General features: G+C 37.4%; 1 protein-coding gene across 3 annotated transcripts in view; it reads left to right on the top strand.

Annotated features, from left to right (window-relative positions):
* METTL25 (methyltransferase like 25) overlaps positions 1-17,152 on the top strand; it is a 152,603-nt gene that overhangs the window by 32,553 nt on the left and 102,898 nt on the right. For all 3 annotated transcript variants that reach the window (XM_027842514.1, XM_027842515.1, XM_027842516.1), the window contains one exon: positions 8,138-8,244. In XM_027842514.1, coding sequence (XP_027698315.1) covers positions 8,138-8,244 — 107 coding nt within the window. The remainder of the gene's footprint in view (positions 1-8,137; positions 8,245-17,152) is intronic.

The raw sequence follows: 17,152 nt of genomic DNA, 5'->3' as shown, positions 1-17,152 counted from the left end.
TTTCTTTACTTCTTTGTCCTTTTACAGATGTTGGTTATGTACATGCAGGTATCTTCACTGGATAGAATATTGGACTTGAGGTCAAGAAAGCCTTAGTTTATAACCTACCCCAGTTGTTAACTAGCTGTGTGATTGTTGGTCAAGATATTTTACCTTTCTCAGCCTCAGTTTTCTCATTTCTAAAATGGGGATAATAATAGCACTTTAAGGTTGTAAAAATCTAATGATTTATATATATGTAAAGTGCTTTGCAAACCTTAAAGCACAATGCTTATTATTATTTTTTTTATTAAAGAGCATTGTAAAACAAAATGATCAACCATTCCATCAAGTCATTTTTTTTTTTAAGAATGTGAAAAGAGTTTCAAGGAGAAAATGAAGAAAAATGCTTAAGAGACAAAGGGAAACTTTACTTGTGTTAGGAGGTTGGGAGGGTAGAAGAATGTGGTGTGGAGAATGAAAGGATGAAGGATCATTGAACGTGTGAAACCAGGCATTTGATAAGAAGCTTTTCCCATAGTGGGGATCCTCCAAGGAAGAAGAATCTTTACCATGGTCTGAGGAATGATGATCTGTGTCCATAGGTGTCACCAGGAGAGAGGTTAACTAGAGGAAGACTGTAGTAGTGGTAGTAGTAGTAGTAGTAGTAGTAGTAGTAGTAGTAGTAGTAGTAGTAGTAGTAGATGATCTGAATCCATAGATGACACCTGGAGATAGATTATCCAGAAGACATCAGTAGTAGTAGTAGCGGTGGTAGTTGCAGTGGTGGTGGTGGTGGTGGTAGTAGTTGCAGTGGTGGTGGTTGAGTAGTAGTGGTGGTGATAGCAGTAGTAGTGGTAGTAGCAGTAGTAGTGGTTCTAGCAGTATTAGTGATAGTAGTAGTAATAGCAATAATAGTAGTAGATAATTGAACCCATAAGTGTCACCTGTCTAGAGGAAGACATCGGTAGTAGTAGTGGTAGTTGCAGTAGTAGTAGTACTAGTATTAATAGTAGTAGTGATGGTAGTAGTAGTCGTAGTAGTAATAGTAGTTGTAGTAGTAATAGTAGCAGTAGTAGTGGTGGTGGTAGCAATACTAGTGGTAGTAGTAGTGATGTAGTAATTATAGCGATATTTGCAGTAGTAGTAGTAATAGTAGTGCTACAGCAGCAGTAGTAATAGTAAAAATAACAAAATAATAGTTCGCATTTATACAGTGCTTTAAAGTTCCCAAAGTAGTAGTAGTAATAGTAGTAATAGTAGCAGCAGCAGCAGCATAAGAGATGATTTGAATCTGTAGGTGTAACCTGGAGAAAGGTTATCCAGAGGAAGACTGCAGTAGTAGTAGTAGTAGTAGTTGCAGTGGTAGTAGTAACAGCAGTAGTAGTGCTACAGCAGCAGCTGTAGTAATAGTAGAAATAACAAAATAATAGCATTTATATCGTGCTTTAATTTAAGGTTCACGAAGTACCTTACAAATGTTATTTCATTTGATATTCACAACTCTGTGAGGTAGGTACTGTTATTATCCCCATTTTACAGATGGGGAAACCGAGGCTGAGAGAGGTTTAAGGCCCACATAGCTAGCTAGTCAATGTCTGTGGTCAGATATGAACTCGAGTCTTCAGTATGCCTGGCCCACTATTCTCTCAACTGCAATCACCAACTGCTTTGGCAAGTTGTAATAGTTGTTGACTCCTTGTTGAGGGGCGCTGAGATGGCTATTGAGCAAGCTGCCAAAATAACTTGCCATGGATTATAGACATCCTTCTGAGATTAGTCAACCTGAAGACTTCTCTCCACATTTATTAATTTATATGAGGATAAATGATACTATGAATATATTGCAACCTGAGAGGCATGACTAAGTATCATATAGTCCTGGGTGAGAACTGAAGACTTCAGGGGGGTGATTTTAAGTCTTGCTTTTGATACTGCTACAGATGATGGGACAAGTGAGGACAGCTATCAGTATATTGCATTGTTCTCCTGTAGTCAGCTTTTAGGAGATCATGGACGCAGGATGGACAAGCATGGACAGACTGTAATCTGTATCATTGGAGTGAACTAACAGATTGATGAAATTACAGATTTATATGTGTATGGAGTAAAGATTTATTGAAGGTAGGTGATTCAAAGGAGAAAGTCAGATTTGAGAAGTAAGTAGCTAGTTAAGAAGCTGGTGTCTGAGAAAGAGATTTGGGTTCTTGGATCATGGCTTAAAATATAGAATTTTAGCCAGGGATAGAATGAAACTAACAAGGGCCAGTAAAAACATCTTTACCTAGAGTCTTCGTTTGAGTCTGGCCTCAGATGTCTATACACAAATAAAAATGTACGGAAAATAAAGAATGTGAACTCGATATACACAAGCAGGCAAATTTGCCCTTATAGGAATCATGGAGACTTTCTGGGATGGGATCCATGAGTGGAATTTCTACAGAAGGCTGTTTAAAAGAATAGATAAAAGGAAAGGTGGAATAGCATTGTAAATTAAGAGTATATACTTGTGTGAGGAAATCTAAAAACCAGATGGAAGATACATAATGGAGAGAATTTGGTTGAGGCATAATGGAGGGGAAAATGGAAGCAGTGTTGTGGTAGGAATATCCCACAGGCCACCTGGACAGAAGAAGGAAGGAGACAAGGAGTTCAGGAAACATCACAAGATTGGCACAGGGATTTGATACAGTAGTAATAGGGGATTTCAACTTAATGGACATCTGCTGGAATACTCACTCTGCCAAAAAGTAGAACAGTTGATAAATTCATAACTTGCATTAGTGATAAGTTCACTTTTTAGGCAGTAGAGGAAATGTTGTGGGAAGCTGCTGTTCTGAACCTGATTTTGACCAGTCTGAGTAAACTGAAATTTCCCTTCAGGGTAAGTGTTCTTTTCTCGAGTGTATAGCTACCTCCTCTTTGGCAAGAGTCTTAACTGTTTCTTAGCTGCATTTTGCTCTTTGGCTTTTCCTCATCCTTTTCTCATCCTCATGACATTCTTCTATATTCTAAGCTCTTGATACTGGTCAAGTTTACTCTGTATTTATCAGATTCTTTTCTTTTCCTCTTTCTCTTTCTCTCCCTTCTTCCCTTCCTTCCTTCCTTCCTTCCTTCCTTTCTTCCTTCCTTCTTCTCCCTTAACCTTAAGGGTACAGAAGCATTTATCTTCTCTTCTGGGACAGAGATCTGGCCGCACTTTGAGAATTTTGTTACTTGCCTTTGGTGGAAATACAAACATCAAACCCTGAAATCAGGTCACTGTTAAATTTTCGTGGCTCTGTCTGTACTTAATAACTGTCATTTTTGGTGGGGCAAACTGATAGCCTTTTGTTGCCATATTTCAGGCATGAGTTCCCTGCCAACACATCTCTATAATGCTTATGACATCATATTTTCTTTCTTTTGTATAAATTTCAAATCGCTTTGTTTTGTTTTTTATTTGTTTGATTTTTTTTCCTTTCAAGCATTACTTTGTTCATTAGAATGTAGGTAACTGAGTCCTTAAGTATTTTATCAATATTTTGTTCTCCCCTTTGCCAAGGCCTTGAAATCAGTGACTTGGTGGCTTGAGTTTAAATTTGCTAAATTTGGTTTTATTTTAGAGCTGTGTTCTCTTCCTCCTGTATTGAAAAAGAAAGAAAAACAAAACCTCTGTTACAAATGTGTACAGTCAAGCAAAACAAACTTCAACATTGGGTTCAGATTAGAAGAGGATCTTCTAGTTGGAATTCCATACGGAATTGCTGCTTGTTTCTAGTCCAGATGCCTCTTGGGAGATGTTGAAATCAGCCAACAGCTTGAAATTAAAACCAGGATATTTCAACTTAGAACCTACTTTTAGAGACACCACAATGTCAGTAATTGTTTAAGAAAGACTTATCTATATGAGTTAAACATAAAAAAGAAATGAAAATATCATATTCATTTCACTGCTTTACTGGGTCAGAATTGTTTCCTCCTCAGTTAGGAAGGACGTCGGTGCCATTTGAATATTAGTTTCCTGTGTTACATGGGCATAATAGTGCTTTAGAACAGAGGTGTGCAACATGCAGCAGGCCATGCAGTTGCTGTACTCCCAAATACAGCAACAGATTAAAACGTAATTGGGAGATTGTGTTGTTCTTGTTGTTGAGTCATTTCAGTCATGTACGACTCTTTGTGACCCCACTTAGGGTTTTCGTGGCAAAGATACTAGAGTGATTTGCCATTTCTTTCTCTAGCTAATTTTACAGATGACGAAACTGAGGCAAAAAGGCTTAAGTGACTTCCTGGGGTCACATGGCTTGTAAATGTCTGAGGCCAGATTTGGACTCAGGAAGGGGAGTCTTCCTGACTCCAGGCCCAGCACTCTATCCACTGGGCCCTGTAGCTTCCCCTAACTGGGAAATATTTAACAAAATAAATAAAAATACAGTAAAACATAGATAACATTAGTATATGGTTTTCTAAATCAATATCTGGTTGACAGGGGTCTTTATGTATAGTTTAGTCACCCCTATTTTGTGTTTGAGGTTGACACCATTGCTTTAGATAACTTTCAGGTTAATATATATTATAGTATGTATGGTAGAAATGTTAAATAATAATAGTAACAATAGTAATAATAATATCTAACATTTATGTAGCATATTAAAGTTAGCAAAGAACTTTACATGTTATCTAATTTAATCCTCACAGTAACCCTGTGAAGTAAGTGCTATTATTATCCCCACTTTACGTATGAGGACGTAAGCTGAGAGGTCAAGTGATTTTCCCAGGGTTGCATAGCTAGTTGGGTCTGAGGTAGGAGTTGAACTCAGATCTTCCTGATTCAGGCCCAGGTCTCTTTGCTACCAGATCATAAATATATGTCACGTCATGTTTTATTTTTGTTGTTGTCCGTTTGTTCAACCGTACTTGACTCTTTGTGACCCCCCTGGACCGTGGCACACCAGTCCCTTTTATCCTCCCTCATCTCCTGAAGTCTGTCCAAGGTCATGTTCATTGCTTCCATGACACCACCTTTCCATCTCATCCTTTGCCATATCTTTCTCCTTTTGTCTTCAATCTTTTTCAACATCAGGGTTTTGTTTTTGTTTTTTTTTGTTTTTCCATTGAGATCTGTCTTCTCATTACATGGTCAAAGTAGTTAAGCTTCGTCCTCAATATTTGATCTTGTGGTGAATGGCCTGAATTAATGTCTTTAAGTATTGACTGATTTGATCTCTTTGCTGTCTAAGGGACTCTTCAAAGTCTTCAGCACCACAATCTGAAAGCATCAACGCTATGGCACTCAGGCTTTCCTTGTAGTCCGACTCTCAGAGCCATAGCTTTGATTATACAGACCTTTGTCAGTAAGGTGATTTCTCTGCTTTTTAGTACACTGTCCAAATGTGCCGTAGTTTTCCTTTCCAAGGAGCAAGTGTCTTAATTTCGTGGCTGCAGTCGCCATTTGCAGTGTGATCTTTGAGCACAACAATTCAACAATATGAAATCTGACACTGCTTCCATTTCTTCCCCTTCTGTTTGCCAGGAAGTGATGGGACCAGTTGCTAGGATCTTAGGTTTTTTTTTAATGTTAAGCTTCAAGCTGCTTTGACACTGTCCTCTTTCACCCTCATCAAGAGGCTTCTTAATTCCTCTTCACTTTCCACCATCAGAGTGTTGTCGTCTGCATATCTGAGATCCTTGATAATTCTTCCAGCAACTTTAATTCTGACTTCTGATTCATTCAGGCTGACATTTTGCATGATGTACTCTGCATATAAAAGTTAAATATATAAGGTGACAATACACAACCTTGTTGTACCTTTTCCAATCTTAACCAGTCAATTATCCCACGTTTGGTTCTAACTGTTGCTTCTTGGCCGACATACAGGTTCCTGAGGAGACAAGGAAGATGACCTGGTTCTCCTATCTCTTTGAGGGCTCTCCACGTTTTGTTGTGATCCACATAGTCAAAGCTTTAATGTAGTCAGAGAAGCAGAAATTGATGTTTTATTAAGACAGTTCTTCAGTTATCTTTATTAACAAGAATAGTTAGAGTTTCAGCCTTAAAGATTTTATATGTATATATAATATATTTTATATATATATATAATATATAACATATTATATATATATAATATATGTATATATATGTATATAGTCTGTAGTCATTTGTGACTAGAGACAATTTAGGATAGTGGATGGAGAGTTGGTCCTGAAACCTAGAGGATCTGGGTTCAAGTCCCACCTCTTACCACCTTTGACTTTGTCACCATCATTTCACCTCTCATTACTCTAGGCTAGTGGTTTCAAATTCAAATAGAAACAGATCCCTGTGGGCCACATATTGACTTAGAAAACCATAAATTAACATTGTCTGTGTCTTACTGTATTTTTATTTATTTTGTTAAACATTTTCCAATTCTATTTAATTCTAGTTCAGAATAGAATTGGGCAGAATTGGCCCAAGTTTGACATCTCCGCTCTAGAAAATTCCCTGAGCTGTTAAGTTGTAGGAAAGGTGCCGATTTGTCTCAATATTGAGAACTTCTTCACCTAGGGGTTCCCTATGCCAATGAAATCATAGATCCAATTCTTATTCCACATCAATGTTTGACTAATATATTCATTCATTATGAAATTTGACTTCAGTTTAACATTCTTGCATGAGTCATCTTCGATCAAGAAAAGCCATTTCAAAGATGTGGAAGCTGCGACCAAGATCTGAAATATCTTCCCAAGGCCATTACAAATTCATTGTAGAAACATAGCTTGGACCAAGGTCCTCTGATTCCAAATACAGTCATGGGTTATGATCATTGAATTGGTGGAATATGCTAATACAACCTAAGACAAAAACCTATCTTATTTTTTAAAAATACTGTGAAAGCTTTTTTTAAAAAAAAAATGGTAAGCTCAAACCTGTAAGCTAAGCCGTGTCTCATTTATGCATAAAGCACAATGATTAATGGAAAAAAAATAGATAAGTAAAGAAAACATAAGAAAATTCCTAAGTAAAGGAAAAAAATGAAAGGAAATATGATGCGATTTCAGGTCCAAAAATATTGTTATGTAAGCCTCATTTTATATGTTTGAATTTTATTCATTAGGCCACGCAGATAAGGTTAGCTAAATTCTCTTTTTTCTTACTTAATCTGTACTTTCTGTGCCTTTAGTTTCATGATAAGCTTCTCTTTCAATATTCATTGAATTTAGTAGATTTTCACTCTAAGGTTTTTAGAGGAAGAATCATTATTTTAGTTACTGACCAGAGCCCCACATTTTGCTTGTGAAAATATCTTTTCCTTCAGTTTTTAAAAAGTGGTTCAATTTGATACAGCACCTACAAATAAATGTTTTTATGTATAGGAATGTATCTGTTTTTCTATAGTATTTAAAATGGTTTCACTATGAAAAAAATGTTTTGGCTTCTGTCTCTAATGAGGACTTTAAACTTATTGGGCATGCTTTTAATTTCTCATTTATTGTATAGGAGGCAAGTCTCAGAGTTTGAAAAGCCGGAAAGACATGACATTCTTGAATTTACTATTATTGTAGTGAAATATAGAGAAATTGGAGTATGCATGACATATACTGTAATAGAAATGTAAAAACAGTTTTTAGGAAAGAAATTGCAATGGCAGAACCCATTTTATCCCCAATGGGATGAAATGTTATTCATCCTCTCCTTTCGCGCACCAGATGATGATGATTCAGAATGGGTCTAATCTGAGCTGATGAGCATAGCAGCAGAAATAATGGCATTTTCATCCATCCAGAGGAACCCAGAAGTCAGCAGGCTGCGCTCTGGGATTGGAGCTTCATGCAATCCTTTATGCCTTGCTTGTCTTGAAATAGATAGCAGTTCTGGGAAAGTACAAAGGAAATTAGTATTTTTTTGCAAACATGATATGGAAAGGGCATACATTGTCTTTTATGTTCTTTATCTTCTTCAGCTCTCTTGCTAGTGCCAGTGTTTCTTGTATCCTGTTAACTGCTTCATTAATTCAAGTTTGATACAGATGTGTAATTATAGCCACTAAATTATTAGCTGATCAGTCACCCAAGACAAATAGAAGTGTTATGTGAGTGTAATCTTGAAACTATATACCGTAAACACCCCAATGATTCAAATTAAACTGATTCTTTTGTGGCTGAATCTTAAACCTATGCCTTTTTTGTCCCCCAGGTAGTGAGGTGAAACCAGATGATTTTATGAATGCCAAAAAATCTCATGAAGTTCAGGTGATGTCAGAACTTATAGGCTACATTGCAGATTTCTGTGGCATAAAGCAGGTAAGGTCACTTGTTTTTGTTTTTGGGTGTCAGAAATCTGCCACGTTATTATTTCATAGTCTTTTAATCTTCTTACTTCTTTGGCATCTTTAAATCAGGTGTTTTTGACCTGCAGCCCGTGAACTTTTTTTCTTAATATTTTGATAACTGTATTTCACTGTATATATTTTTGTTTGTAATCCTGTGTATTTCATTTTATGCATGTAAAACCTTTTTCTGAGAAAGGGTCCCATAGCTACCCTAGACTGTCAGAGGTGTCCTAGACCCAGGAAAACTCAAGGACCTCCCCTTTAAATGATAGTTGAAGGTAGTGTCCATAAAGTACAGAGAACATATTACATAATTATAAAGTGCTTTACTCCTGCGACATTATAATTATGGCTATTCTTCTTCAAAGGAGTCGTTACTATTAATATTATTATAGAATTCCTTCAATCTGTCAGACTTCTACCAGAGTTATACTATCAGAGAAAAGGATGAGTCCTTTCAAAATCTTTTCCCTTCCCCCACCTCTCCCTCACTTTCCCTATTACTGTATAGGACAATACCATTCTCCCAGTCCTTCAGGCCTGCAATCTACTTACATCCTTAACTCTTTATTATCTCTCCCGCCCCCAATCTGTTGCCAATTCCTGTCAATTTCAGTTTTGCACCATCTCTTGAATATGCCTCCTTTTCTCCTCGGACCCCGTGAGCGCTCTGGTGCAGGCCCTCATCACCAGCACCTCTGGACTATTGCAATAGCCTGCTGGTGGGTCTGCCTACCTCAAGTCTCTCCTCATTTCAATTTATTCTCTATTCAGCCACCAAAGTGATTTCTTAAAGTACAAGTCTAACCATAGCACCCCGTACTCAATAAACCACAATGACTTCTTCCCACCTCCAGACTAAATACAGAGTCTTCTGTGTAGCTTTCAAAGCCCTTTGTAACCACCACTGCCACTGCCCCACCCCACCTTCATACCTCCATCCCTGCTCCTGTCGCAACCACCCCTACACACATCTTTCTAATCCTCTTACACCTTAGCCCCCTCACATACACTTTGATCCATTGACATTGGCCTTTTTGCTGTCTCTCAAATAAGACCCTCTATCTCTTGGCTATGGGCATTTTTACTGGCTGTTCCCCACGTTTGGAATACTCTCCTTTCTTATCTTTGCCCCCTGGCTTACTTCAAGTCCCAAGTCCCAACTGAAATCCAACTTCTTCAGGAAGACTTTCCCAGTCCATCTTATTATTTCTTATTTATCCTGTATGTGTGTATATGTATGTACACATATGTGCATATGTACATACATGCATGTACCTATGTGTCTATATGTGTAATATATGTGTGTGTATTTATATATATATATACATACACACACACATATATACACACACACATATATATATACACACACCTATATATATATTGTGTGTATGTGTGTGTTTCTTATATAGTTCTTTGCATATCATCTCCTCCATTAGATTGTGAGCTCCTTGAGAACAGGGACTGTATTTTGTCGTTGTTTGTATCCTCAGAGCTTAACACGGTGCCTGGCTTGTAGAAGATACTAAATAAATATTTATTGACTTACTGACCAGTCCAACATTAAAAATTACAGGTCACATTTATATAACTCATTAAGGTTTGCAAAATATTTTATCATTTGGTCCTCACAAAAACTATAAGGTAGTTACTATTTAACTTTAGGGTATCTGTTAAAATCTTTTATCTGCTGTTCCTCCATTTATTGTATGAGAATTCTCACTCTGGAAGGAAAAATGCTTCCTCATCTGTAAAGGAACAGATTGGATTCTGTGATTTCTAAGTAACCTTCCAGCTCTAAATTCTAGAATCCTGTCACCTCAAAAGACCGTTGTTTCCCAGAAATCATATAATGTAAATCTTTGGTATTTCTTACAGTGTTTCAGTTTAATCGTTTGATTTTAAGAATTTATATTCAATTCTTGTAGTTTTTATAGTAGAGGTAAATTAGACTCCATTTCTTATCCTCTTACTGTGGACAGTTAATCACTATCCTTCTCCAGGAGAAAAAAACGACATTGATCTTGGATTACCTACTTCCTGCTTGTTGATACCAAATGGTTAATGTACCTCTGAGGAACTTTTAATCCTAATGAGTCTCCAGGGCTCAAATAAATTAAGTAAAAATGCTACAATACTATTATTACTTTTGATACTGGTGAAATTATTTTTGATATTTGTGTTTGAACATGTCTAAATTTCTTTTCCCTTCAATGAAAAATATGTAAAGTTCCTAACTTTACTGATTGGTTTCAGGCATCTTAGTCTCAAGAATTTCTTTTTTTAATGCCAAGTACTTTATGACTGAATATTGAGTGTTTTTAAATCAAAAACAGCACTACAGTATAGCAAAAAAGAAAAGAAAAAAGACTGCTTTATATTAAGTTTATTCCATTATTCATTGATATATGCTACACTAGAATTTATGTGTTCGTACTTAGGAATGAGATGAAAATAGATTCTCAATTGTAGAAAATAATCTATTTTAGTTATTATAAAAAAAAAAGACCTCTGATTGGGTTACCTTTAAATTGGGGTGGGAGAGATTATGAATTTTTAGGAGTTTTTTCTTATTGTTTCTTTAGCTGTACTCATAAAACCACATATATGTATATATATATATATTGCATATATAATATTTAATTAAAGCATATAGAACTATGAAAATAAATCATATATTTTGTAACAAAGTCACCATGAAATGAGATTACAGGTCACTTAAAGATAGAAAAATGCCTGTCCCTTCACTTGCCTGTACCTGGGTGGTATAGAATCTGTTTCTCTAGTGATATTTTGTAGTATGTTATTTTTAAAAATGTGAAATTAAGGAAAATTTATGCGTGCTATAAATATTGCAGATGGTTGCTTAATTTTACAAAAAAAAGAAAATATTGAAAAAATAAAAGTAACTCATAATATTTTAAATATCTCAAAGATCTCGATTATTTCTTTTTACTTATTCCTTAAAAACTTTTACTTATTCCTTAAAAACTTTTGAAATACTTTTATATTTTAGAAATAAAATGCACTTATGAAAGAATTATTCTCTTAATAGATATATTCATAAGAAATATAAACAACTTATACTTGTACACAATTTTGGTTGTTTCTTGGAAACAAGTAGCCACTGTATATAGGTGGATAGACATCTCTGACTGACCAGCCTGGTCCATTTGTTAACCTTTCCAGATCAGATTATGTATGTTGGTTACTTGGCTTATTCTCTTGGGGAATCATAAGATCATAGAATCTTAGGATCATAGATTTACGGGGATTCCAGAAAGGGACTTCAGACATCTAGTCTAACCTTCCTTGTTTTACAGAAGACAAAAGTGAGACACTAAGTCTTAAGTCACTTAAGTGACTTGCTTTTTAAGGTCACACATGACTCTAAATCCATGCCCTTTCCACTGTACCATGTTGCTTCTCAGTGGGTAAATCTACATGGAGAAAGAAATTAAGATTAGAAGGTTACTTAGTTAAGTATAAAGTAAAGAAGAAAGTGTTTGATGGTATGAAGAAATATTGCCATTGCCCTATGGTTGCCTGATGCATCCATTACCCCTCTCCACTGAAGGACTAGAATGGTACTATCACTGAGTCAGGGCAAATCTCCCGGTCCCGTGGAAGGTGATAGATAACACACTGATAAATTCTTAACTTACAACTTCCTTGTTTATAAGTTCCATTCACATCATCACCCTTTCAATTCAATTCCATTTACATATCATTTGTTAAGTTATTTGTTGTAGGCAAACATTGTACCAGGTCCTAGGGGTGCAGAGGTTGAAAAGGTATATGATTTTTGTGCTCAAGGAGTTTATAGAAGAGGTAAAATTGTGGTAAGAGAGATTAGGAAGGTGGACATTATTTCTAGCTGAGGGATGAAGAATGGAGTAGATTGCATCTGAGCAGGGCCTTGCAGCAAAGACTGAATGAATGAAAACCACCTAGTAAGTGCTTATTGTGTACCAAGCACTCTGCTAAGTCCTAGAGATAGAAATTCAAAAGCCAGGTAGTCCCTGCCCTCAAGGAGCTTACCTTTGATAATGGAACCAACAACAGTAGAGATGTGTGGCATAAGGGAGTTATGTATGATCTAAGAAGTTACAAAGATGGTGGGTGGAATAATACAACAGTTCATGGAGACATTATTCCAAAAGGCGGTGGGAATGTGGATTTGCTTACAGTTCTTAGAGCCAAAAGTGGAAAGTTGGGGGTATGTAGAGAGGCAGGGCTTAAAATATTCTGAGTGAAAATGAGGCTGCATGTTCCCAGAGAATGCTGAGTGGAGTGGCTTAATTTCAGTAGGTGGAAATGAGCCAAAAACACTTCCACATATGGGCACTGACTTATGCAAGTATGTGGAGGGAAGAAAGGAGAGGAAAAAGGAAGTTGAAACTAGAAGGTAGAAAGATTTCTTTGAATGCCAGGCTAAGGAGTTTTGTTTTAGTTAGGACATAGGAAGTGGAGAGTCACCCAAAGCTTTTGAGCAGTTGAGTAATGTGATCAGACTGTACCTCAGGTACATGATTTTGACAGCAGTGGATGGACTGAAGAGAGGAAAGCCCAGTTGGAAGACTGTTCCTGTGGTCCAGAGAAGAAGCAATAAGAGCCTGGGGAAAAAAAAAAGTAACACCTGGCCTTAATGATACTGGAGCATTGGGAGAATGGCAATGCCATCACTATAGATTGGGTATTCAGAAGGAGGGTCAGGTTATGCACAAAAGGTGATTAGCTCACATCAAAATAGAGAAGTCTAGAGGAGAGTAAGTAGGTTTATTCTTCCAAGTAAGGATGAGTGGCATTTTGTAGGAACCCTACATAAAACATATTTTCCTCCTAATTTGCTAAAAAAATCATTTTGCTATAGGACCTGAAATTCTACCAAATAAAAACTTGAATCAGGTTAATGAGTATTCTCCTTTAAAATGATTTCACATATTAGTGGAAATTAATCAAATCAGATTACTTTCTTCCAAGTACCTTACTGAGATAGTTAAACTGAGTGGAATAAGTTTTGAATGGGGCTTATACTAGAAAATTAATTTGTGTGCTTTCAGCACTTCTGGGGATGGGGCTGAATAGATTTATCCCCTCCAATGACATTGATAGGTAGGGGACAGCAGCAGCATGAAGCAGAATAGAGGAGAAGACAGGTAATCGATAATTGTCAAAGATAGGGTTTCCTTAATTTGAAATTTTGCCTAGAGTTGCCCCTTCCTCAAGAAAGAAGGACAAATTTCCCCATGAAGGCCTCCTGTTCTGGATACCCAGGATCCAGGCTTTTACATTAGTAGTATATTTCAACTATAATATGGGTCAATTAGCTATTTGTGAACTGATTTGGGAAATTAACCACCACTTATAATATTGTTTCCATGGGAAAATGGAGTCCAAATTCCAAACGACCAACTTCCAAATAAACTTTTGGAGCACAACCCATTCATAAGTTGAGGACTGCCTATAATTAAATAGGTTGTGTTGGATTTTTTGTTTAACCCAAAAAAAGATTTAGTCCAAAGAAGAACTTGGGGAGGACAAGAGCCATTGTCAAATAGCTATTGCTCCAGATGGAAGGGTAGAAGTTACTGGGGAACAGCATTTTAACTCAGAATATGGATGGATTTTGTAATACCTGGAATGGATCCTTGGTTAGTAATGTAGTGAGTTCTCCATTGCCAGAAGGGTTAAAACAGATAGTATATGACATTCTGTTTAGGGTGCTACAGAAGAAATGATCCTGGGACCTCGGAAGTCCTTTCTCACATTAAATTTAGACAATTCATTTTTATTCTTTAGTTCTGGAAATGAGAATGAGGCCTTCTTGAATGGGAAAGGAAAAATACCATTCTTATTTCTCATAGCAGTTGTAAGCTTTGGAGAGGGAGGGTTTGAGAAGGTTTTTTGACACAGACCAGAAGACTGCTCAGTGAAGTTTGTGGGGAAGGGTGTTCCTAAGCAGAGGGAATATGTCTGAAGGCGTTTTCTGGCTATATGATAGTAATTTTACCCTCATTAGACTCATGGCTTCCAGCACCACACCACTGAGATCATTTTTCTCAGTCACAGCTCTGACCCCATCATCACTCTTCCCCGAACCTTTCATTGGCTCTTTGTTAACCTTTCCAAGATCAATATCCTTCCCAGATGATATAAACTTTTCCACCAAGCAGTTCTTGAATATTTAACTTTGACATTTCCTCCTAGCAGCCCCCAGCTGATTCTCTCTTCTGCCCATCACACACTCACCATTCTCACGTAGAACCTTGGGCCGTTTCTCACACTAATCCATATCCAAAACTCCCCTCTTCCTAATTTGTTCTTTCCCCCTTGAAAGTATAGCCGTAATCTCTCCATAAGAGCTTTCCTAATTAGCTAGCAATGCAATTCCCTCTTGCTCCATTCTCCAGCCCTCCTCTCAGAGGGGAGAGGCCGCTGAGAAGGTGTTGAGTGTCAGGAGCTGAGTCAGTCTGCATGGTGATGATTTTTCAGGTGATCATTTTATCCTGGGGGAGGCTTGACGTTCATAGAGTTAAAACGAGGCAAAGCTGTTAATGGGGGGAAAAGTCACTCAAGTTAGGGACTTATAAACGTTTTTCAGTTAGTTGAGTTGAAGTTCATCATATTCTCTGAGACTCAATCCTGAACCTTCTGCTTTGTCATTCAGTATCCACTTTCTCACAAAGTTCATCAATTTTCAGTAATTCAATTGTTGCCAGTTGGTGATGATTCCCAAGATTATATATTCAGTTGTATCCCTTTTCTCAGACTCCAGGCCTGATGCCACATGACAAAGAAGATTAGTTATCTATAACCCATTTTCTTCGTCTTTTATTTTTAGTCATTCACCAAATTCTTTTACATTTGTCCTCCAAAGGCTTCTGAACAGTTTTTTCTCCACATCTGTGGCCACCTCCTTCATCTAGGACCTATAATGGAATGTTAGAATCCAGTGGTTCTAAAAGTGTGGCCCAGGGTCCCCAGGAGTCCATGAGACTCTTTCAGGGGGTCCATGAGGTGAGAATTATTTTCATAATAATACTAAAATGTTTTAATTTCTAAAATTTAAATATAAATATAACCCACACAGACAAAATCTCTGTAAGGGAGGGTCCTCATTAATTTCTAAGTGTAGAGGGATCCTGAGGCCAAAACAGTTTGAGAACTGTTGATATAGCATACCCCTTTCCCTCACCTCATTTTACAGAGGAATGAGGTAGAGACAGAGAGAGATAATATGATTTGCCAAATTCATATAGCTGGTTTGTGCAAGAGATAGAAATAGAATGCGGGCCATTTGAGCTTCAGTCCATTGCAGAATATCTGAGATGGTCTTCCTGTTTTCAAAATAGGTTAGAATAAGGATATACTATATTTTTTTTTATTCAGTCGTTCATTCATGTCTGACTCTTTTTGACCCCATGAAACATACTGTCCAAAGGGTTTTCTTGGCAAGGAATGGTTCTCCATTTCCTTCTTCAGTGGATTAAGGCAAACAGAGTTTAAGTGACTTGCTTAGGATCACTTAGCTAGTAAGTGTCTGAAGTCTGTGAAAGGGCCTGGATTTGAACTCAGGTCTTCGTGACTCTAGGCTCAGTAGTCTATCCACTGAACCACCTTAGCTGCCCCCTCTTATATACTACTGTCAGACTAATTACTTTCCTATGACTGAGGAGCAAGATAAAAAGAGAAGGAATTAGTGGTAGAAGGAGGGCACACCTACCTCAGAAAGCCTTCCTAGGGTTTGGATATCTTTTTCTCTTGGATTGAGATGTAAGGTAGTCCTCTTGGTAGGTTCAATGGATACTTGAATCCCTCCAACCCAATTCTAAAAGCAACATGATGTAGTATCCCAAGCCTGCTGCTACACCCCAAGTAGTGCAGGGGTACACCACCTCTTCTTTGGCAAAGAGAACAATCTTACTTTGTGTGACCCAAGAAGGCATAAAAAAAGGATCTGTGTGAGTGCATGTGTGCATGTGGGGGGCCGGGAGGAGGGACATGCGTGTGTATATGAATAGGTGTATGGGAGGGAGACAAATTTTAATCTTAGAGTCTAATTTAGTAATAGAATAGACTTGCCCATGTGGTAGCAAAGTCCTAGTCACTGGCAGTATTTCAGTGATAGCTGGATTCTCACCCGTCAGTCAGGATGTAGGACAGATTTCTATAGTGGGAGAGAGGTGAAAATAGAGACCTTAAGTCTGCTTCCTTGATTCGCTGAAGGAAGCTTACAAAGTAAAGACAACAGAGAACAGGTATACGGGCAAGGTAGACTTTAGAAGGGTCATATTTTAGTAGGAGCTGCCTCAATCTCTCATCTGGTTGAAGCTACTGCAAGACAAATATGCCACAATATACCCCACCTTCCTTACACTTTTCTTCCTCCCCGAGTTGGAGGTCAAGAAGCCTCGTTCTGGTATGTCTTGTGAAAAGATTTGTTTAGGAGTAAATCTTTACGAGAGACAATAAAATGTCTAAATCATGATGAAATGGCAAATAAGAAGTGATAAATCTAGATATATTGATGTCTAAGGAGAGAAAGGAATTTGTAAAGGTGAAAAGCATAGTAGAGACATAATCCATCTCCTCCGTTTTCATCAGAGGAAGTTAAGGTTCGTAGCTGGAAGGTGATTTTAAGTTAATGACAGGATCAAGTCCAGAGCCCAGCTTTTCTGACTAGGTAAGGTGGTATTATATAGTGTTAAAAGCCGTAGAGATCTGGGTTCTGGTTCTGGCTATGATATTTACTAGTTCTGTGGCCTTGGGCAGATCCTTTCACTTCTCTGGGCCTTGATTCCCAGATCTTTAAAATTAGGGCATTGGACTAGATCAGCAGCCCCATTTTGGAGTCCAAGTTCTTAGCTAAGGGG

Source organism: Vombatus ursinus, unplaced genomic scaffold, assembly GCF_900497805.2.
Source record: "Vombatus ursinus unplaced genomic scaffold, bare-nosed wombat genome assembly UNPS02014874.1, whole genome shotgun sequence".
Taxonomy (NCBI): domain Eukaryota; kingdom Metazoa; phylum Chordata; class Mammalia; order Diprotodontia; family Vombatidae; genus Vombatus; species Vombatus ursinus.
The sequence above is the reverse complement of the archived record's forward strand: the minus strand, read 5'-3'. Positions and strand labels throughout refer to the sequence as shown.